This window comes from Phalacrocorax aristotelis, chromosome Z (genome assembly GCF_949628215.1).
Source record: "Phalacrocorax aristotelis chromosome Z, bGulAri2.1, whole genome shotgun sequence".
Lineage (NCBI taxonomy): Eukaryota > Metazoa > Chordata > Aves > Suliformes > Phalacrocoracidae > Phalacrocorax > Phalacrocorax aristotelis.
The window spans coordinates 34,081,465-34,106,253 of NC_134311.1; the positions used below are offsets into that span (position 1 = coordinate 34,081,465).

General features: G+C 38.3%; 1 protein-coding gene across 1 annotated transcript in view; it reads left to right on the forward strand.

Moving 5' to 3' along the window:
- SHC3 (SHC adaptor protein 3) overlaps positions 1–24,789 on the forward strand; it is a 63,931-nt gene that overhangs the window by 15,318 nt on the left and 23,824 nt on the right. The window contains exons 2-5 of the mRNA XM_075079945.1: positions 6,295–6,365; positions 18,697–18,760; positions 21,404–21,523; positions 24,623–24,676. Of these exons, the coding sequence (XP_074936046.1) occupies positions 6,295–6,365; positions 18,697–18,760; positions 21,404–21,523; positions 24,623–24,676 (309 nt within the window). The remainder of the gene's footprint in view (positions 1–6,294; positions 6,366–18,696; positions 18,761–21,403; positions 21,524–24,622; positions 24,677–24,789) is intronic.

Genomic DNA, 24,789 nt, shown 5'->3' on the forward strand with positions numbered 1-24,789 from the left:
GCCTGGTACAGGGGTGTGCACACTATGTCAAATTCAAAGGGTGCAGAACTGCTGGGGAGGAGGCTTTATGTCCTCCTTATATAGGCTGTGAGAGTTAGGATGGAAGATTTGTCTACAAAAATGCCAAGCAGTTACCTTTCCTCCTGAAGATGTGGAAGAAAAGGTCCTTCTGCCATGTGCCAATGTCTTTACAGCCTTCAGTGGAAGTGCTTTACCACAGAGTAAGGCATTTTGCTATGGGTAACTGAAAGGATAATTATGCATTTTTGAATTCTAGGTATAACTCTGTGCCCATTTTATCTTAAAAAATAGGAAGGACTGTATTGTTCCTGTATTTCTTCAGACAGACTTTTGTCAATGACTTCTGCCTCTGTTAGTGGATGGATACTATGAAGTACCCAGCAGACTGGTAACTGCCAGTCAGAGGCTGGTTTTATGGACCGGCGAGGGTTTTGTATTGCCAGGTGTGCCTGAAGTATTTAAGAAAAATTTATTTTTATAACTTTTTTTTCAACATAAAAATTTAGTGTTTTAATGAATTTATAATGCTCCTAAGATGCCACTGTCTACACAGATTAATAAACTTACTGCTTCAGGATACTATGTAATTTAATCAAATACATATAACTACACTATGATCTCCTTATGAAGTAAAGAAACAAATGTATGTTGTGATAAGCTATATTCTCTTTTTGTGATCTCTTCCTGATGATTAGCTGAATTAGTAATTTGTGATGCACGTCTCAATCAAATTAGTAAGGTATGCAAGGTAGAAAATGTTCAGTTGAAGCACAATTAGGAAAATTAAGTAGTATTGTGGCATGTATTATTTTTCTTTTTACTTAGTTTATTTTATTAGAGGGAGCACCTTCTGATTACAGTTGCTTGGTTTTGTTTTGGTTTGTTTTGGTTTTTTTTAATTTTCACTTCATTTGTTTAGAGAGTGGGTATTGTAAAGTCAGTTAAGATGGGAAATTCGTCTAAATGATAGCAAAAGGATTCAGGTTTACTGTTCCTTATTAATTTGCTAAAGAGAAAAAATAATTTTGCAGGCTACTTCTCATTATCAGTCCTGTACTCTCTGGCTATGACCTGTGTTGCTTTTGTGTTTTTTTCTTCTCCTTTTTATGCATCAATATGGATATTAAAAATCCTTACTGGGCCCCCAGTTACATGTGGAGAAACTTATCTTGAAATCTGGTTCTGGGCTGTTACTACTTTTGTATTTTGCCCTGCTTGTTAGGGTGTGTCTAGGCTTGAATCTTTGTATGATTTAGGGTAGATTGCAAACTTGAAAGTCAGAGTATTGTGGAACATGGTGGAGCTCTTATTCTCATTTTGTAAGCCCCTTTGGCTCTTAATGATGATATCTGAAATTAGAAGGAACTGTCATTTTGATGCATAAATAAATGCCTGTTGCAATAGAAGCAACATAATGTGAATTTGAAATAAAAGGTCTTATTTTTAAATACGGGAGTCCTCAGCTGGAATTAACACGCACTAGTCAATTCATACTAACTACTTAGTTACTTTCATGGCATACTTTAATTCTTTGACTAATAAAAATAAAATGCAAAACAAAAAAGCCTGCAGAAAAACGCAACCAACCCTCCCCAAAAAAGGAATCATGAAAATGTAGACATATGATTTGAGATACACATGAGGAACAGATATGGTAAGTAAAAGATACTCACTTTTGCATAGTTGCCAAATAAAAGCACAGCCTAAGCCTGTGGGTGAGACACTTGCAGTGAATTGATGAGCTTATTACAGGGTACCTTATAATATGTTTCAGAGATTTTTATTTTCAAAAATTAGATCTGCGTACACCACCAAGAACCCTGGGAATCTGAATCTATTTTTTGAGTCCCCAGGCTGCAGCTGTATAACGTTAGCACAGATTTCAGAAACATCAGTATTTGAAGGCACTGGCTAATTTTTGTCTAACAATGCAAGTGCTGTTTGCTGATGTAACCTTGTTATCTCTTACATAGCTTGCACGAGGCTCTGTGTGTTGCAGGTACAATCTGCAATGTTGTGAACCACTCAGATTTGATGATAGTCATCTGGTTACACAGATTAAAACCAGTCTATCTTATTTTACTAAGAATATCCATGCAGTTTTGGTGAGCTTATGATACTCCAGTAGTTCAGACTCAGAGATTAGGAGTCCTTATTTTGTTTGAGGGTGGGTGATAGGCAGATCTTCACGCTACCCATGTTCTGGGCAGACACTTAGCTGCTGTTAGACGTGCATATCCCATTCAAGCATTTGTCACTCTTAGGTTGGCCTGCCGCAGTGCTGTATGGGGATACATCCTGTTACGTTTTTACAAAAATATTTCTTGCTGTTGTTACTACTAGCTTCTGAGTCAAACAATGAAAAATTTCTTCCAGTAACTTGGTGTTTTGAATGAGCTTGTTAGGAAACACTGAACAAGGTTGTTCATGTTCATGGAGCAAAACGAATCTCCTCATTTGCCTTTTCTCTTCACTCCAAGCTCATGAATGCACTCAGCACTCCTGTGTTGAACTGTGTGTTTCTGACAAATGTTGGGGGAACTCAATACCCTTTCTTACACAGGGTACAGTAAAAAATTATAGTTGTTAGGAATTTTCTGACTGCATCATAGAGAAGGCAGAGGTACTTTAGGGAATATGGAAGAAATCTTCACCTACGGGACAAACCAGAAACCTGGGATGTATGGCCTTCTCTTATATTTACCTGGAAAAAATGTAACCAGTAAGGATGCTGGAACCTCATGCAATGAGAGGGGTATGGTCCCAGGAGTATGTGGCACTCTGCTTTTAGATTTACATCAGCTTCTGCAAGGTGCTGTTTAGCATGCAGAGTACTAGTTATGAATATAAAGCCTCTGAATGGGAAGGTATTCATTCATATGAAAGACGCTTTCCTCGGGGCATAGTGCCATTCAATGAAGGTACACAAGCTGGGAACTCATTCAGATACCAGAGAGTAAACAGAAGGCAGAATGTTATCTGAGAGAGCTTGCAACTGCTAGTCCCAAATCTTAATACTTGAAGGTGGGCTGCATCTCGGTATATTTGTTTCCTGAGCAATGAGAGGGAGGATGCTAGTGGGAGCTCATAAATATCACAGTGCACAGTAGCTGATTGGTTAGAATATACATTAAGTGCTGGCTGAAGAGGAGTTTTTTTTTAGAAGTAGACTGTTTTATAACTATGTTTTAAATGTTTCATGGAATGCCTAAAGCAAAAGATAGCATTTCTTTTTAATCAGGTTATTTATTTGTTGAAATAAATGAATAATTTATTTACTTGCTATCTTGGTTGTATGTCTCCTTTCTGTGGATCCTTGTCAGGATGTACTTCAAATGGATATTTTTAGAGAGCAGTGTTGGTCTTGGGGAATAATTGAAGCATAGCAGTAGGTGAGTTATATGTCCCTGTAGTTGGCCTTTGGACCTTTTGAATGTCAGTTATTATAGTAATTTTGTTACTTGAAAACATGCCGTGGTGATTAAGTGTTCACATCTTTTATCCCAGAAAATCAGTTGCCATCTTTGCCTTGATCAGTCAGGAATACTGCAAGCCTTACTATGTCGTGTTCAGCTGTCTCCATGCTATACATAAAACAAGCACAGGGTAATTTTTCCATCTGACCTTCCTTCAGTCTGGTTTTGTCTCTACTTTTGTTAATGCAGATCAGGTGGTATGACTCAAAGGAGTCTAAATGCACGCCTTCGAAATATGTTTATGGGTATTTGTCTAATTATTTGTGTGTTTATTTTAATGGTGACTTGTGTGCACATGTGTTTGTGTATTTATTTGCACGCCTGCATGTACTTGTCAAACTGCCTTCTAGAGTTTGATTCTAAAATGTTGGTTCTGAAAATTGTACAATTACTTCACTTTAAAAGACTTGTGGCAAATATAGATAAGTGAAGGAACAAGTGCAATCCAAGAGTGTGTTAGTAAAAAGCAGTCCAAATGAGCAGGTTTATGAAATAATGAAAACCAAGTATCTCAGTAACAAAAAATCACCAGGATCCCTTTGAATAATTATAGCATTTATAGCATATATAATTATAAAAGTATCTCGTATGAAACTAATATTTGGGAAAATTTGTCTATAAAAGCATCTTGAACTAAAGCAAAACGACACAAAAAGAGTACAGAAAACATAGAATCATAGAATTATTTAGGTTGCAAGGACCTTTAAGATTATTGAATCCAACCATTAACCTAACACTGCCAAGTCCACCACTAGATCATGTCCCTCAGTGCCACATCTACATGCCTTTTAAATACCTCCAAGGATGGCAATTCAACCACTTCCCGCTGCAGCCTGTTCCAATGCTCGATAATGCTTTTAGTGAAGCAATTTTTCCTAATATCCAATCTAAACTTCCCCTGGTGCAACTTGAGGCCATTTCTTCTTGTCCTATAGCTTGTTACTTGGGAGAAGAGACCTTTCATTCTGTATATTGGCATAAGTTAACTGACTTTAGCTGATTATCTCAACTGATGTTTAATGAACTTCGTCTCCAAGCAAATCAATTCACCTTCTGAGATACTTAAAAATAGAGTTAATGGCTTAACTTCCTGCATCAGAGCATGAAAATGTTGTTCTGGATGCTTTAAGTACTCAGGCAGAAGTATATGTAAGAAAGGAATCTACTTGTAATAAGATACAAGGGTTACCTAATTTGCACTGACAGAGGAGCATTCACAATCTAAACAGCTTGAGAGTATGGCCCTTAGCTTGAAAGCTCCATGTGGCAGGATCTCTGTAGACAAGACATTTTCCATGAGGATTTTACAAGCTTTTCAAAAAACGTAAGATTGCAGGAGATTTATAAAAAATTTTAGGAAATGGATCTTGAAACAACCCTTCCCAGAAACTGTGGGCTATTTTAATCCAAGTTTGAGCAATTTAATGAAATGAGTCACTTCATTTTATTCAGTGTTGTAATGGATTCATAACATTTGATAGCAATAAATTAAATAATAATGGTCATGTGAAAATGAACGAGAGACTCCCTCAGCTTGTAAACAGTTTGTGACATATGTATTTCTATAAAAAATGCATTGCTGAAGTTCTAGATAGTATAGTTAATGATGTAGTAATTCTCTAATTAACGGATCATTTTTTCAGTATAAATAAAAATCCCAAACAGATACAAAATGGTGGCCTCACTTGATATTTTTGCACCAGTTTCATACCCAAATAGATTGCATTATACTGCAAATAGATATATGAACGGATATAAAACTGATATAAAAGCTGATATAAAAACAGTACTGGAACAACATTATCAGGCTCATTATGTAAAGACTGATCCCTGTTTCCTTGGCTTTCTAAAGTCAGGTGTGTGGTTGAGTACCTAGCCTACATGCAAAATACTGCCATGGGATATGCCAGTTGTGAATTGATTTGTGCAAAGCTACTGTACAAATATCTGAATAGAGCTGTAGCTGCATGTAGACTTCAGCACGTGCAAATTATGCCCACTTTTGCAAGAAAGTCTGGAAGATTCACCTGAGTTTTTCTCACTCCTGTGATAGATACTGTTATATTTAAACATATTTTCTGATGGTAATCCCTCTTTTTCATAGAGATGCAGTGCAGAAATCTGACTCAATGAGTCTCGTCTTTTCCTAATATTAGCTAGCCTTTATGTCATTCCTCCCTTGAATGACCCTGCTGAAGCCATCTCCCAGCACAGGTTATTAGTATATTTTGTTAGCATTTTTTATACTAGTGTCAGTAATGAAAATATTAAATCCCATCTATCCTTGAGCTGGTTATTAAGGAATCCTCTTTGGATTGCTGGTGCTCTTTTCTGCTTTCCCTGCTACATTGTACCTTTTTTTGTACTAATGAGGCTTAGTTCTTTCCCTCTTAAATAAGATTTTCCTACTAACCAGTGCTAGATTAATTTGCTTTACCACACTTCCTTTTCCATTAATATTATTTTTCCTTTGGCTAGCTTTGTATCTAAAATGAAACAGTTAAGATAGAGGAAAATTAAAAAGCACATCAACACATTATGAACTAGGTGTATTACAGTGATTAGATTAAATGTAAAAAGACATGTTGAACTGAACTTGAGACTTAAATGAAATAAAATGTTCATGGAAGAAAACTGTGACATACAAGAACATAATCATAAAAAACTACCATACACATAGGATAAATCAAATGTAAAAATAAGAATTGTACAATGCCTTTTAATGATTAGCTTCATTTTCTCGCAGAACTCAAGTATAATTATAATACATTTTCCAACTGGTTCTTTTTCCTTACAGTACTTGGGGTGTATAGAAGTCTTACGCTCAATGAGATCTCTTGACTTCAATACTAGAACACAGATTGCAAGGTAAGACTTTGTACAAGTATGTTTTTAAAGTAGCTTCTAAATTGTGTCCCCAAGGTGGAAAGGCCAGGAAGATGGCAAAACATGTAGTAAATAATTTTTAGATACTCTGAGTCCACTTTTTAATCTTCCTTTTACAGGTAAATCTCTCACCTGGTATTAGTATAGCTCCAACAAGGCTTACAGGATATTTTCTTTCTGGTCTTTTGATATGCCAAGAACTGCTTTAGAAAATTTTTGCCTGTTTCTTATGCCAAATAAAGCACTTACCTGGGTACTAATTTCATTACATTTAAGCAAGTGAGAATTAGAATATGCTTAAAATATACATTGCATTTGTCAAATTAGTCTAGGGAGCTGATTTGGAGCTCTGTGTTTATAGTTTTCATAGTAATTTCTTCTGAAAAGATGTCAGATTACAAATTGGCTGTAAAAAGGATATAAATGAAAACATATCACCACAGTGATACCAGAGACAAATGAAAGAATGTTGTCTTTTCCAGACTGTATCTAAGAAACAATAAGCTTGTATCAGGTCTTATTACAATTCTTCTAAACCTGTCACAGTGTTTTTGTAAGAGCGGTACATAAGTACAGCGCTGTCTTAAGAAGTGTCCATAAATAATTTTTTTTTCTAGAAGACTATTTTCTGAGAACTATAGGAAGTAGTGTTTTGCAGGCATTTTCACTCGAAAAGCTGAGGTCATTGATTTCAGAGGACTGTAACACTGACATCTTCTAGCAACTGGATACCCCATTTTCAAATTCTGGCATTGAAATAATGAAGTAATCCTTTCCAAATGAACACATATAAAGTGATATGACTGGATTCAGTGCTTGAATTTCACCTCTTTGAGGTGTCCTGCAGTTGCTGATAGTCTACCATAGACCATTTGTCATACCATAGGCAGCTTAATTATTTCTTCTATTAAATGAGAAAAAGTACTTTTTTTAGGCTTGGATGCTGATTGAACGCTCTATATGCATTGACTTTGAGTTACACTTGCATACAGCAGCTTTGAATTGGACCCTGTGAAAATGTTGATCATTAATTTGTCAAGATACTGTGTTGATAAGGGGTGTAAAAACACAAGGACACTCAGCTGATGGAATTCTAATTTTCAGGCAATGTAGTCTGTGGAGGCATTTGAGAATTTTGCTACTATTTTTTTGAACTCATTGTGCACATTTCTATGGTATTTGCAGCAGTGACCTTTTAAAATGATTTCATGTCTAAGCAGACTTGTAGTTCCAATGCAGGTGGCACATCTGTGTTTACCACTTGGAAGTTATATGATACTGGCTTGTGAAACAGTTGTGATAGTTATTGGTTTTGTATTCTATACCTGAATGTGAATGGAATTTGACTGTATTTTTCTGCAGAGTCTGTCTCACTCTATATCTTCACTAGCATAGTCTGCCATTAATACTTAAGCATATTTACTGATCTAAAGCAATATGGTCTGCACAAAAAAAGTATCTTTGTCTTATAGCTCTTTCAATGCAAAAATGATTTTGGCTTTTACTGTGAAACAGACCTGGAATTATAATTTTTTTCTGTGGAAGTTATAGCATATCTGACTACATGGTGGGCATTTTTGTGGCTCATCTTCCTCTGACCTCTTATAAAGCACGGGATATTTTTTCAAGCAGGAGACCATATCTTCCTGTTTTGCTTGTTATTTTGCATTTTCAGTTTTCTGTTTGTCATAAAACAATGAAGACTTACTAACTCATCATTCTGATCATATAGTTCCTGATCTAAAACTTTTTTGAAAGTAGTTTTGAAAGTTTTTTGAAAACTCCTTTTGAAAGGAATTTTTAGATGACTTTTGAATGGGGATCTAACATCTTAGTCTGCATTTCATTAATTCATCTGCCTCTAGAAATCCCCATGCCATGTCTTAAGTTTTACATACCCAGAGGAAGCAGACTGTGCCATGCTTTGTCATGTAGCATTTCACGTACAAGCCTAGTCTTTATTAAGAAAATATTATTAAGGAATTATTAAAATTCACATTTGTTGGTTAACTCACTCATGTGCCCTAAGAAACATAACGTAGGCCTCAAGATATGTACTGAATTAATAAGGCGGCTGTTCTGATATTACAGGCACCAATTTCCTCTTAAGAAGACACCTGGATCACAAATAAAATAAAAGTAGCTGAAAGTTACATTTATGTCTACTATGTCATATATTTATATTTAGGTATGTCCATTGCTGATTACTCTGCAGCCTGGCACCAGTAGGAAAACTGTCCTTGTAACCTGATGGCTTGTGGTGGAGTGTGACTGAGGCTTGAGTCTGTAGATCTACTAATGTTAGCTGTGATTCCTCCAGCTGAGGAACCTAGATCCATACCTGCAGTAAAAGCTCTTCTGTGTGTGGGACTGTGTAAACTTCTCTGTGCTGTTTCCGATAACTGGAGAAAGAGATGTCAAGGCAGCTCTGATCCCTTTCTGACCCATAACTTCATAAATTTATCCTACTGCATACGTCACACCTGTTTAACCTGTTATTTTTTTCCAAGACCATGCAAAACCAGACAGGGAAGAAGGTGTTCCACTGTGGGCCACTATGACTTCCGATAATATGCAGTATTTACTAAATACAATTAAAAAAACAGTTAGAAAAGATGAGCCAAGTTACCTGATTCAGTGTGGAAGTCTGGATGCATCTCTTCCTAACGAGCACACATCATGCTTGACACATACAAAGCATTTACTCCCTTTCTAGCACTGCCTCACATCCCTGTCCCTGCCTGTTCTCTTACCCTTGCTTTTCCTCTATGTTGCAGAGATCAAACATAGGAAGTCAGTGATTAGGATGCTACATTTGCCTTTTTTCTGTCTTCTGGTTATTGCGTATATCACTTTATGTCTCTGCTAGCCTTGAGGAGGAACAAGACCCCAAAGTAAGACGAGCAGCACCAAACCCTAGAAGAAAAAATTCTTCTGTGGCTCAGTCATGGGAGGGTGAGAAGTGTAGTCTCTGGCTCTGCTGCAAATATTGGGTGTTATTTTGGAGAAACTTTAGCCCCAGTCATATACAGTTGTGTGATTAAATGAATTAGTGCTTGTGAAGGGCACTGAAATTGTTGGGTGAACATTTAGAAATTACTTAAAAAGTGGGCTAAGATTTCCAGTTATCAAGTGAATTAGACACCTGTTTTGAATAAGAAGTTAATGGGAGAAGGTTGTTCTGAATGGCTTTGAAAATCCCAGCTGTTACAATTAATAATTAGGAAAGCATATACATCAGTGTATATGCATGCACCAGTCTGACAAATGAACTGTGACTTCAACTCTACGAACTGGATTGAAATCTGACTGTAAAGAGTTTGGCCAGTGGTCTTTCCTTCCTTGCCACAGTCATGTGAAAAATCAACCTGTGCCATCTAACGCTGTTGTACCTGGCCTGTGACTTGTTTTTGTTTTGCTTTTTCATAAAATGTTAAAACTTGCAGTAATACATTTATCTTTATGTTAAAGCAGTGAGCAAGCACTTTCACTTGTCATACTCTATCAGCTCTTAACAACCTTGCTGGTGCCTGACAAAAGGTATTGTTATCCTAATTTTGGATCTGATTTGAGGAAAAATGAACAGCTATGTACAACTTATAACAGATTTTTCCCATTATCATTACGCATATGAAGTCTCAAGATTCTTTCACTACGGGAGAAATAGGAGAACTAGAGTAGGTTTAATCAGTTGTATTGTATTTATTCTTTTGTGTAATGAATGTAATGTCATGTGAATTCTTGAGCAAATAAATGGATGCGCAAGCCAAGGGTCAGCATAATGATAAATAAAAGCCAGCATCATTAATTATTCAGTGATAATTCTTGTAACACATGTAAAGTCAAGATGACTTTCTTGGGCAGCAAGATGAACAGAAGCATATAATTTTCAACATAGCAGAGGAACAGGAGGACTAGCAGGCAAGAGCTACTACTGAGCTAACTGCAGGTGGCGAGTGGTCCTAAGTTCATCTGAAACCTACCATCATCGTCACAAAAAGGGGCCACTCTTAAGCTTGTGTGGCCAGGCCCTTTGTGCCCTCAGGCTGTTTATAAAAAAAAAAAAAAATCAGGTAAAATTCTTTTGCAACATGTGCAGTGTTTGCAGTTCATATAATATGTTTGTATGCTTATTGTTAAAACTGTTATAGTGTAATGAGTCCTCACTACTGTGTTGTATGCATGAGTGTGGTTATGCACTGGATTAAGTTAAAGTAATGATGCATGCACTGTCATACAGCAGTGTCTGGACTACAAGGCTGCATGTTCATTGGTATCAAATTGAATGCAATCAGTCTACTGCATGCGGCTTCAGAAAGTCACACCTCCCCATGCTCAGTAAAACGTTACACTGCATGTTGTGTTAATAGCAAGTAGATCAGAGGACGGAAATACTTTGTATCAGCAGTGGACCCGAATCCAAACTCTGATCCCAGTCCTCTCCATTAATCTGTTGGGCTAAACAATTTGAAAGCGATTCCACTCCAGATTTGGGGCCTGAACTTTATTAATCATGAAAACCAAACCTATTTATGCCGATATCCCAAGCTTCTGGAGGGGAGATGACGGAAATCCAGATTTTAGAGCTGGGTTTGAGTCCAATGCTAAACAATATGAACAATGTTCTCTTGATGTAGTGTTTCTTTCAACCATATTTGTATTCTTTGCAGAAATTCACTGGTAGCAAACATCACTGAAAAAAGGATGGAAGACATTGAAAAGGAAGAATGTTTACCCTGTGATTTTTGAAGGTGGATAGGTAACGTGTTGTCTGCAGTGAATTCTGTATTCAATCTCCTCCTTAACATGCTCTCTTTCTCGGAAGGTGAGTGTGGTTCACCCCTGCTTTCTGCTACAGGGACTCTGGATGTGGGGTAGTCCTTAGGGGATGGTGCTTAGGGAACGGCAGAACAGGCATACCCTCACTGCAGTCTGGATACACAGCTGTATGCAGGAAGGATTGTGAAGGAGAATCCTCTTTGCTTGTGCACGGTTACTTCAGGGGAAAGCTCTGGGAAGCACAGGGTGCTGACTACTGCTCACCTGCCTCACCAGGAAGCAGGATTCCCAAAAGTGGATGGGGACATCCTTATAATTCATACAGCACACCTCTAAGTGGGGCAATGACAGCGAGAGTGCCTGGTAGTGTCAGAGAATAATTTATATTTTGCTAGTTTAGCTGTCATTAGCACAGAAATTAGTTAGAATAAATAAGGTTTTGTATGCTTAACATTGAAATCTTTTGGTTTTGATGTAGTATTAGTGGGGAAAATGTTAGCTAGTATTCGGATTAATTTTTCTAATGTATGGTAATGCAAAGCCTGAGTGAGAGTAATTAATTGCGCCTCACCCATTCCACTTGCCTTTGTGAGAAAGCAAAGAGCCTCTCAGGGGATGGCAAAGGTGGAGAATTGAATGCTAAATGGTCAGGGAAGCAGTTATGGGTATAGCTGTACCCTCAGTTTTCAGACGGCTGATGACTCTACCTCATTCTGCAGAAGCAGAAGGACTGAGGCAGAGTGGTCTTAACAAGTTTTAAATGCAAATTGCAATGCAAAGTTAACAAATGCCTAGCACCTTGGAAACAGAGGCACTCTCAAGTTCTGCTAATAGCAGCTAGCAGCTTGATTACACAGAGAAACAAAGGCATAAGGAATTTTGGGTGTCTTTCATATGACATGTCCAGTTGCACCAGACAGTTCATCACCACTGGAAGGTCCTTTTTGGCAAATACAGCTTGTATATTTATAAAATGTCGTATATCTTATGTGGTTATTCAAGAGGGCAGTGTTAGAACTTTAACCCTCTAATAAAACTGAGGTTTTGGAATATATCTATCTCCAAAGTCCTGCTTTGGACATGAAGTCAATTAGGGGTTAGAGAGAAATATTCATTAGACTAAATTTTTTCATTTTACTTTTGTAAGGTTTCCTGTGGCTTTCTTTGAAATACTTGCTATGGGCTACTTTTTGAGAGAGAAGATACTATAGTAAGTGACCTGAGGCTGGGTCCAGTTTGGAGGTTACTATGATCCTGATCTAGCAACAGAAGACCATTTTAGTTTCACTTTCTCCATCACCCTGACCACTACTAGAATAAAGAGCTAGAGACCAGGCTGAGTAGAAAAAAGCCTGAAAGTCACAAAAGAAATTAAAGGATTGGAGCTACGTAACAGATCTAAATGTCCAAGTACATTTTTCTTCAGCCTTTTGCTATCATTGACCTTGTTCTCGGCAGAGGGACGGTTGTGCAGAAGGAAGGCTTTCGTAGCCATGCTTTCAACATCAAGGTGTTGTATACCTGCAGTTCATGTTCATAAAAGTTGCAACCAATATTTTAAGAGGCTTCCTCTTTGAAAAGTACCCCAGATTTTGGACCAAGATTGTCAGAGTCTAAATAAGTTAATTGCAGATATATATGACTGTGCTCTCAGCAGTGGACGAGCAGTTTTATGCCTCTCTGGCATTGCCTGTTTGTGGCATACATTTGCTGTAGCTATAAGGAAGAAGTGGATGTGTTTGCTCCAGTTTTGCTAAGCACAAAGCTGACCGTGTGTGCATGCAGAGTGAAGAGATATATCTCAATAAGGTATGCCACTGGATAAACAGTTTCACTCTATATTTCTAAAAATAAGGCCATTGTTCTGAACTACTGTATTAGAAGAAGTAACCAAGATCAGGTAGATTTCTTTGTTACTGATGAACGAAACAGAGTTTCTGAAACTTACTGGCATGTTATAAAAGAAGGTACAGATTGTACTGAAATTGCCTCAAATATTCCTTAAAGTTAGATCGTCTATAAATACTGAGAACAGAGCTGTCATTGAGCATACCAATAGATAAAAGGTTTCTTCAGCAGTAAAAGCAAAAGAGTCCTCTCAAGTGCATTGACTTCTGTTAGCAGATTGATGTCTCACACTGAAGATGCAGGAGCTTAAGAATAACAGCCATTGGATAGATTGCGTGCTGCATACCTAATAGCATGTGGTACTCTATGTCTTACAGTTGCCAAAGCCTACCCTGTTACTGTATAAAGTTTATTCAATAAACCAAAAATGAAGTCGGCCAGCTTCCTTTCATTTTCTGCTTGTAGATTTTCTACATGTGAAAAAAATCTGTTTCAAGAAACAAACCGAGGAGCTGAGGGGAAGAAAAGGAGGCGGCGTCATCTCCTTGCTCTACGAGTGACAACAGCTTGAGTGCCACGTCTGCCGATGTCGCCTTATTCCACAAACCTTTTCTTCCAGGCTTTCCATCACTTGTGCGGTCAGGATAGGCTTCGCTTTGGTCAGGCTGATGTGACAAATGGCATCACTTGGTCTCTGCGCCGCTTTCAGGGGGGCTCCCCCACAGGGGTACTCCCTGTGCGGTACTCTGAATTCGTGGCAGTAGGCGCATCCACGCCACACAGTTAGCCTCCCCTTTCTCTCCATACTCTCTGTTCTGTTTTTCTTAGCTGCTTCTCCAGCCTTACATCTTCCAGACATGGTCAATTTGCCGGTTGGCATTTAAAGTTCTGTAAACAGAAATATACTGCTTTAGTCTTCAGAGCTTGTGACTGTCCCCTGTGCTACTTCAGACAGCACGCTCTCATCCTGCCTGTTTTGCAAATGAACAAATAATATTTCAATTATTAAATGATTTTCTAAAATGTATTTTTGGTCTCCATTTTTTTCTTTTTCAGAAGCAAGTTATTTTTGTATTTGGTATAGACTCTGTTTCTCCTCAGCAAATACTGGTACAACACTTGGTAACTATTTTTAAATTATTAAAATAATTGTCAGGAATACAATGCTATTAAGAAATAACTGAGAGCCCTCTGTACAATTCTCCTAGACATGTCATGCTTTCTTTTAAATAGTCCATCTTCTGACGTCTGTTTTTTCAACTGATGAAGCCCTATGCTTTGGAGGTGACAAAGATAAACTTGGGAACTATAGGATACTAGAAGATATTAACATGAGGATATTGGTAGGTTTTATGTCTTGTCGTACAAAACACTTCAAACTAAAAACTAGGTACAGTTTCTTGTCTCAATATTTGAGATGGCTATATTTTTTCCAGATATGTTGAGAAAATCTTTGCAGTTTGTATGTGCTTGTCATTTCCCTGAAATATGAGTTCCAGAATTGTTTTTTAATCAATTAAACTGTATTAATTAAAAACAGCAACAACAAAACCTAGCATCACAGCCAAAAAACAATCATTGAAACCACAAGAAGGGAGGTTTTTTTCATGTGATGGTGTTTCGTAGAGGAACAGATTTGAGCTTCCTGAGTGGGCTACTTTATATAACAGAGTAAAATATGACTAAAGCTATGAAAAATATCAGGGCATTAGCCTTTTTAATGGAACAAAATGGCAATGTAAAATGTCCTTTTTTCTGTCTCAGAGAGATGTCAAGTCACTTTAAAGCAGAATAGGTCAGCCTTGGAAAATGCATTTGGTAATTTTTCACTGGATACATTTGCGTGCTGAAATTATGTTCAAAATACACAACAAGTTTTGTGCCAAGAAAATGACTCCACAGTATGACCATCTGCAAAGCAAAAAATACTCTTGGACAGATTTGGAACTCAGCATGTGGTCCCTACTGCAGACAGCGCAGTAGCTAATTTTACAAGAGATCAAGATAACTCTACACTGGTATTTATCTAAGCCTAGCTAATGAAACAGCATGTGGCTTAGAAAGGTGTAATGTGTGTCTGTGTTGAATAACTTCCTTATTGGAAAGAAAGCAAATGTAGTCACATCCAACTTTTCCAAACTCTCTGCAACTGTTTAGCCATGGAGATAGTCCAGAACTTCTGCTTTTGCCTTCCTTAGATAAGCGTTTGCATGCACAAGTCAGGTAACAGCACTCTCAGCCTAGCAGCAATATCTGTTTCTGGGCTTCATTTGTGGCTCAGGTGTTTGTGCTGTAGAGTCATTTACAAATTTGGTTTGCTGAAAAAAAAAAAAAAAAAAGAGCTTCTGTCTGCCCTGTGCTGCCTGGCAATGCAAGGTAGAAAGACGTCTTCAGGATGTCTTTTCCACATCACCAGGCTATCTGTATAAAGACCCCCCAAAAAGGATCTAGAACATTCCTAACAGAGAGATCCAGGAACCTTCCCCTGGAAAAAGTGCGTATCAGTGCAGGGGCAGATATTCAGCCAGCCTTTTTCTTCCTGTTGTCATAAGATACTTCTTTAAAGACTCCTTAAGTCCCAGGTGGGAAAAGTACTGTCTTTTGGTACACGTACACAGAGTTGCTGCGAGGCTGCTCGACCTTGCCTCAGCAGATTTCCTCTGTGGACAACTTTTCTGAAGTTCCCAGCATTTTCACCAAAAGCATTGTTAACTTAAATGCTGCGGTTGCCTGAGTACCTTTAGTATTCACAGCATTTCAAAAACTGAGGTTAAAAGAATTGTCAAATTCAACTTCAGACATCCTGCCTCATCTGATGTGTATTTCAACAAGATGTCATTTTTCTCAGGTCCTTTCTCCTGCTTCCAGTCTTCCTGCAGACTTTGGGAACGCCGAGTTTGGTAAAACCAAGATATTTTACCGAAAGGAAGACAGGTGGTTGGAAAATGTATAGTGCTTTGTTACTGAGTGAGGGGATGTATATCCTCACTTTTTAGCTGCTTAGTGCTTTCCCTGCTCTGCTGAGGCAGGGAGTACCAACAGTAGCCAAGGCTGCCTTGTCAACCTCAGCCCTGGGCTTCAGCCTCTTCAGCGGGTGTATTTCCTCTCCTACACTCAAGTGGCAGTTTTGATCAACGAGGTCCTTGAGTTAGATCGGTCTATTGAGTAACATGCTTTATGTCTGATTATCAGGAGCTGGCAGGCAGAGGAGGTAGTAGCAAAAACCACTACAAATCCCAGCCATGCACCAGAAAAATAACAAGCTTGTAAACATTTTCTGTCAGGTGCGGTGGCCTGAAAATTCCCATTTCTTCCTACCTGCTCCATGTTGCTGCTAGAGAGAGACGGTGGAGACAATTAGGAAGAGAAAGGAAGTTACAGGCAAATTTATCCTTGAAGCACAGTTCATATCTCTGAAAGAAAAATGCTTTTTGTGAGAGGCAAAATGTATGAGGGATCTCAATGTGCTAACCAGACCACTGGAGGAAACAAAAAGGATGATGCCTCTGTGTCAGCGACTTGCAGCCAAAATGCCTGGGAAGCAAGAGGCATGGCTCTGAAAGACAGCAGTGGGTTGGGGTCAACCACAGGACTTAGACTTCACATCCATTGCTTCCAAAGGATTTGATTCAGAGCAAGAAAAAGATGGGAAACCACAAGTTTTAACTCAGTAGCAAGGCTGAGGGAATGCCTCTGTATAACATAATGTCTGTTTGCTTTACCTGATTCAAAGAAAAGCATTTTTGGTGGAGAAGAAAATTTCTTTTTCCTGATTACATTTTCAGGAGTAACCTATGTCTGAGTATCATGATGATCGGTGTGTGTAGTGCTTGCTGTGCTACATTTCTAAAATGCATCAGGGCTGCTCTTTTAAGCCAAGAGATTTTTACTTGCTCTCTAAGAAAAGTTAGTAGCTACTCTAAAACACTTGTTTGGAGTCAAAGAAGCACTGTGGTAAATGTGGGAACAAAATACAAGTGCTGAGCTATGAAATGGAGTGTGTTTGTAGCTGTGATGGTCTGAAGGCATATGCAAGGCAGGGTTTGTAGTGAGGGGCAATTTTATTAGATTAGTACATATAGTCAGAAAAAGCAAAAGACAAGCTGTGGAACAAACAAGATCTCCTCTAGACCTAAAGAAAGGATTGTGTGCCTGAAAGCTGTTTTACTATTTCTTTCTATAAACCTCACATTTCTTCAGAATGACAGGAGTTTAAACCTGCTGCAAGGCCTATTCCACCCCTAGAACCACCCACCCTCAAAAACTAATAAATTCACGCGACTCTTTCAGGTGATTTGTACTTTGGATGGGGTCCTAGGTGAAAGCACCCAAGGCACAGCTATGTAGTGATTACTGATTGCAACCAGATATTTCTGTGACACTTGCTGAGCCATTATATATTGAATACTGATATGTATATGACATTCTTTCCTGACTCAGTTGTTGATCCTGTGCATTCGCCTAATGCATGGTTGAAATATCATCCTGCACATAGCATAAAATTAAATAATTTATGTTTTTATCAAGGTGATGTTTCAAGGTTTTGATTATTTTGACTGTTCTTTAGCTCATTTAGTTCATTGTCTCCCATTCTGTATTTCTTCTTTTGCATAAAATATGTGTTATGCACATGCTTTTAGGTCTCAATATAATGTGCTGTTAGCCTCAATCCATATTTAAAACCATTAAACAAGGCTTGGAGTCAGCTTTACTCATCCCTGTGCAACTGTCCTGTCTTACAGTATCAACGGGACAGGTCTATCACAGCATTGTAACTAATGGTCACAGGAAGGTCCCTGTGTGCATGGGAGAAAATTCTACATACTAACCAGATTGACTATTCAGATAATAAGTTGTTAAATACTGAGAGGATCTGTAAGATTTTTTTGTAGCAGTATGACTTCAAGAGTTTTTGTAGTTACTCTCCTATGAGAGAGTATGAATTCAAATCCATTTTCAACATGGTTCCTTTCATTCAACCTGAGTGCGATGGGAAGAATAAAGTAATATTAGGAAATCGTAGCAAAATGTTAATGGCAATGATTTTGCTTGCAATGTAAGTACAGGCCACAGATAAATTATTCAGGTCATATTCAACAAATACAAATTAAAATTTCATTCATCACCTGTATTGTATACAACATGCATGTTACCAGGAATATTTTAAGGTACTGATATTATCGGAAGCCAGGTGGATTTGTTCTGACTGGAAAAGTGCATAGTATAGTAGTGAGAAAAATGATAGTTACTACCCCTCACATTACAAGAAAGGTTTAAAAAAAGGTGTAAAGCAATGTTGATTAAAGACACATCTTACGATCAGATTCCTCTTGGCTTAATGAGGTACAAAAATAAGACCTGGAGGAAGGTATTAAGACAAATATTCTAATTTAAGGTGAGAAAAGGTCTTCTTAATAGTGCAATAAAACATTTTTAATCTTTGTTATTCTGAAGATGCTCTTCTTTACACTAACGTTGACTATTTACTGTCTTCTCTTTCACACTGAAGTCGTCTAAATTTGAATGGCACCTGTTTTAGCCTTGAGAAGAGGGCTAACTGACCAACTAACTATCCTCACTTGTGAACAGAAATACAGTCTGAAGCATTGCTCTCCCAGTGCTTTTTCAAGTATAATGAAGAAACCCACACATTCATTTGCCATAAGGCTTTTTTCTGTCTCTTCAGGGAAGCAATCAGTCGTGTTTGTGAAGCTGTGCCTGGTGCCAAAGGAGCCTTCAAGAAACGAAAGGTATTTTTCTTTTCTTGTAGTGCAGTTGACTGTATTTTCTTAGTTCAACACAGAGGAGATGAGGCACAGCAGGTAGGTGACTTTAAAGCAGCTTTGAGAATTGCAGATCATTAATCATTTAAAGTATTGGCTGCTTTCACCCACTGTATGTTGCGTCTTGCCCTTTTGGTCAGGATCAGCTTTTATAGACATCTAGAAGTATGAGTACATCTAGGAAAAAGATTGTACCTTGCCTTTATGTTCCGTATGTTCTTTATGTTCTTTCTTTTCTTTCTTTTGTAGATTGCAAGTGGAAGGCTTAAACAAACAAAAAGGGATGCCTTTTCATAAAATGCATGAGTAAATTGTGGAAATAGGTGCTGGAAGCTATTGCAGAGGCCAAAAATATACATAGTTTTGAAGGGGCTTAGATCTGTTCTTGGAGCATAGCTCTACTGGTGACAATGAATTTGGAAATCACTGATTTCTGGAAATGGAGAGGGCATACCAGGTGATCCTCTGGTCCCTGTGCTCTTTACATAAACACCTGTAGCTGGTGCTTAATGGCCAGCACTGGCAGCAGGTCCAGTGGGCATTGGCCTGACATGGTTATTACCATGCTTTTATTCTTATTTGTGTGGTAGGAGTTAGGATCTGCAGGCAAGGCATGGAGGAATCCTCAGCTTGGCTCCTGCACTCCTGGCTCTTCTTGGGGACTGCTAGCAAAGCTGGGATTTAATCCTAATTCTAAGGGAAGGAGCACAGAAAGCAATAAATTATAGCCCTTATGTGTGTTGCTGGGCACAGGAAGAGAAAGGGCAGGTAAAAGAAAAGGTCTGCCTGCTTCCTTAGCTTCTCCACCATCTAGGCAGAATCTCAGCAGAAAGGAATGGGATGAAATGCCACTTGTTTGCACTGGAGAATCTTCCCCTGGTAAAATAGGCATATGTGACAAAACATGTCACAGTGTAATTGGAAATTGTCTCAGAAATTAAGGTTGTTGTTCCTCACCTCCCCCCCAGACTTATCTCATTGGCATTGAGATTGGTTAGCTGTCTTTTGTTTTCAAACCTGAAAGTAAAGAGGAAAATATCTTTTTCCTTGAAAAGCAAAATAACACAAAATATAATTGGAAAAGGATGTTAAACAAAGTCCCAAGTGCCTTGTGAGACACCTTGCTGTATTACAGGTTTTACAAGCAATGTTGTTTATCAGTTATTGAAAAGAAATAATGTTTTTTAAGTAAGTCTAACGGCTGAGAAGAAAATTTGCTCAGCAATAGAATTTCAGATATTTGTTAAAGACAAATTTCTTCTGCCAGTCTGTACTTTCATCATGTTTTTGCCACAGGTGGCTTATCAATTTGGTTAAGGTGACATGTGCTTCTTGAGACCAAGTTTTCACACTTTACCCACACTGTGGCCATGTGATCCTTAGGCATGAGCTAGGAATCATGAGGGTTTAAGGAAAGAAGAGAAACATGAATACTCACAAGGGCTTGTTTTAAAGAGAAGTTAATGAAATACTAGGTCTGTATCATGACAAAGTTGAAGTAGCGCAGTGCAAATGTTACATACGAACAGTATGTAGATAATGTATCTTTAATCAATGAAACAGAAGGAAAAGAAGCTAAAAATGAATATATGTAAGCTTTCAGGAGTAAAGAAGCATCCTGCTAGGGACAAAACTTTCCAAGCTTGCAGGCAGCTTAGGACAAATGCAAATACAGTGGCAGAAGAACACTGCCTCCAGTCATAGCTTTGCTTTTACATCTTAATGACCAGCATAAATATTCACCAGTGCAAGTACAGCAAGTGAAAGAACTTGGTCTGCTGTTGCTGGGGAGCCTTATTTTGTACAGGCTGTGGTTACCTGAATGAGGCTGCTGTTCTCATGCAGCTGTGTGGTTCCCTGTAGCTGTCAAAGGTGAGAAGTTTGTAAATTTTGCTTTGGCAGCATAACTTGTATTGCTACAAAACCTCCTAAGATACAGTGAAAGGCCTGCAAAAGTTATCAATATTATTACATCCCTTTTATTACATTCCCACACTTTGTACTTATTCTCTGAGTTATAAGTAATCTTTAGCTGCGTGCTGTACCCCAGCATACAGAGGTTTTAGTTTTAGCCTATGTCTGGGCTTTTACCTACTGCTAAGAAGTCTACAGGCATAATGATGCTATGTATCCCTTTTTGTGAGCATCCCTTCAGTGTCACTGTAGTCCCATTTTCCACGTGGGAAACAGGTAGAGCAGTCAGTAGATGCAGAGCAAAAACCAGATTTCTTTTCAGGAGCTGAATTGTTTTTACAGAATAAGAATACACCATTTTAAGATACTGATTTAAGGCATTAATCTTAGCCTGCTCACTCGGTCCCTTGGTGAAGATGACACTTTGCAATCTCACAATCCCCTTATTTTGTTAGGTCAAGAGTGGATGATGATGATGATGATGATGATTTTTGTTGTTGTTGTAGTAGTAGTAGTAGTAGTAGTAGAAATGAGAAATTATCTCCAGTGGAAAACAGCTGTTGCAATGAAATTATTTTGGAAAAGTCAGCAACGTTTTAGAAACCTTTAAGATTACAGCTAACCCTGCATACAATGAAGGTCATCCCACATAAACAGAGAACAAAAATGTCCTTTTTTTTCCCGCCCCCCTCACAGCCACCAAGCAAAGTTCTTTCTAGCATCTTGGGAAAGAGCAACCTTCAGTTTGCAGGAATGAGCATAATGCTGAATATCTCCACCACCAGCTTAAACTTAATGACTCCTGATACAAAACAGGTGAGTGTAACTGCCATATTTATTTGGGAGGCTTTTGATGAACAGCCTACTTGCACAATTATTTGCTGTCTGCCAAAATACTCAGTTGCTAAAAATTATTATTCCTCAATAATGTCAATAAAATGAATGAAAACAATACAAAGCACAGTAGGAGTCGTAGTTTATTCCAGTATTCAACACAGCTTTGATGAATTATTTTCTTCTTGCCATGTTTCAGGTAGCTCCGTTTCGCTCTTAAAAGACCTGCAACATGAAACGGTATTTTCTGATTGTGGGAGTTTTTGTTGGGTACAATTACAAACTTTCAGAGTGTTAAAAGGGATGCATTTGGAGTAAGTGACTAAAGAACTGAATGCGCATCCCCAATTTTGTTGTCATTCTTCCCATTTAGAGCCTTAAAGGGCAATCTATTCCTGAGGCGCTGCTAAAAATACAGCCTCAGGGATTTTGCAGTGCAGTGAAATGTCAGTATTTTAGAGAGACAAGGCAGCCTTTTTCAAACAGCCCATTTCTTCTTCATTGTGCTGAAGGTACAGACAGACTTTGGGGAATCACTGCAGTGGATTGTGAATGATGTATGAGATGAGAAAAAATCCTTTCTCAGGGTATATATAAAGAGAATGGAGACAGGCATGCGTAGTCACTGCTGTGCTATTTGCTGTGAGCCACATACTGCGTTAGGGCATGCAACTTTCTGCCCAGATACAGCTAGAGAGAAAAAAAAATCCTGCTGTCCTTAGGAGCCTAAGGATTAAAGAATAAGAAAGAATACATACATTGTCTATTAAAAAGCTTTCTGTTTATTATTATGTTTTCATTGATTTATCTTCATTCTTATCCTTATGTAGAAAACATCATCATCTTCTGCAGTGAGCACTGAGACTGTGGGAGCTGAGTTATGGCTGGTTGCAGTAGTTTGGAGCCTTATTATGGAATATACACAGCAGTGCTTTTCATAACGACAGTTGCGCCCAGTCAGAAGCATAGGAACTTGTTGTTATTTAGATCTACTAAAAAAGTGCCAAACCCTGAAAGTTGCTTTGTGTTCAGCTGACGTCAGGGTAGAAATGGAGTTAAACTGATTTATCCCAGGGAAGAATCCTCCCCCAGATATTTTGCCTTTTTTCTGGGTTGACCAAACTTTATCTTTCTCTCACATCATTCTTTTTGAGATGGACTTGGTCTGGGTGCTGCAGGCCTGGGAAATGTCCGGTTTCTCAGAGATCCTCAGTCTGGCTGTGGTCTCCCTTGTTTCTTTTTTGTGCCAAGTGTTTGATTTCAAAATAAGCATGGCCCAGCAGCTTTGCTTTTGGGGCCCCACCCAGGATGATGGCTGTAATAGCCTCTTTTTCCTAGAGGAGCTGGAAGCAAAGAAAAGACAAGACAGTGGTTTTGGCCCTTGGGGTAGCAGGAAAGCAATTGCACGTATCCCTGCACAACAGTTTTGTGAACATGTTAGGCAGGGATGAGTGGAAGTTGGTTTGTTTTGTTTATTTGTTTAAAATGCAGATCTGGGAAGACTGTAATGTTTCTAAACTGTGTACTGATATTAGTGAGTCATTTTATTTTAAGCAACACAAGGCACTGGTAACTCGCTATGCCTTGTTTCAGTATTTTCATATCTGGGAGGTGGGGGTTGGGGTGGAAATACCCCTGCCTCAAACTAAACTAAACTGTTTAGCTGTGGAATTAAAAAAAAAAAAAAGTCTGACTTGAACTGATGGTTTCAAGCACTTTTCAGTATTCATAAAACTTGGAAAAATAGGTTGTGAGGCAATCTGAAATAATTTTTGGTTTTTATAATGCTGAACTAAAATATCAGGTTATTTGCACAATTCAAGATAGTGACAATATTACATGTGTAACAAATCTTCACTAGTTTATTGTTAGGATCACAAGAGAAGGATACCCTCACTGCTGAGTAGGGGAACGGTGGTTCACCACTGAACATTTAAAAATTAACCACATCTTCAGAAGCTGCTGTGGGACAAACAGGAGTATTGAAAATGAAGCACTCTTTACTTGCAAGAAGCACTACAGATAGTTGTCAACTCTCTCTGATGTGGTGAAGCAGCAAGATCCAGAGAAACTCATGTCAGGCTTTTTTCCTCCCAGGGAAGATAGTTGCCAGTTCGGGTCTTTAAGCTGCAGGATGGCAAGAAAGCCCACAGAATATCTTTTTAGCATAACTTTTTTCCAAAATGTTTTTCTAAAGTATGTTGTACCCTCTCAAAAGTAACCAGTTAAGATCCAAATGACTATTATCACATGCTCTGAGGCACAAAATAAGGTGCCTGTCCTATACCAGACAAATTCCTTGGCACGGACTCAAATCATCAAGTGAAATTTTGTTTCAAATGACCTTTTCTTTCTTGGTTGTTACATTATTTCATTATTAAAAGACTTTATAAGTTAAATCTCAGAATAGCAATGGAGCATAGTTGTTCTTCTTGTATTAGAGGTCCGTGACAAGTTGTCTCTCATGAGAGAAATATCGTATTAGTTCAAATTGTACATAAGCAAAATGAATTTCAAATGGCCTGGGGTATGCCTGAGATTTTGTCCGCAATGCTACATTGCAGCTAGATTCAAAATTCTGTTTGCATGTTGCAAACATGGTGGTGTTTGAAACATAAAATGACACAGTAGGCATTGGAAGCAATGTTAGGACCCTTAGCTGGTGTGTGGATAGGCATGATTTCATTGATTTCACCAGAGTGGCATCAGCAGAAAAGTATTGTGATGAATAGGACCCTTTGCGCCATTCATCACTATCTGTAATAAAGAAAGTGAGCTTTAGCAGATTAAAATTTCTCCAAAGATACTGTTTGACAGATCTATATGATTTACTGGAGTTCTGAGCACATATAGCAATTTTGCCATGTCCTCCTAGGTTTTAAAGAACACCAGAATAGATACGTTCATCCTTAAGTTTGTTTATGTTATCATGCTACTCTTTGCACTCCTTGTAGGTGAAATGCAGAGGTCGTTTTGATCTTGGTTTTGGATTTTCACCCCCGTGCAAACCAAAACAGAAATCAAAAGGGTAAACTGTAAGAAAACCTACTGACTCACGCTTGTTCTTTCTGACCCGTACAGATCATAGCAAATCACCATATGCAATCTATTTCCTTTGCATCTGGAGGTGATCCGGTAAGCATTTCTTTAAAGCTTTCCCCCACATAGATATTGCTTTATGAGGACTGTGTGACAAAATTTATTGCATAGCTTACTGAAAGAAAAATATAACCACAATAGCTCCTGTT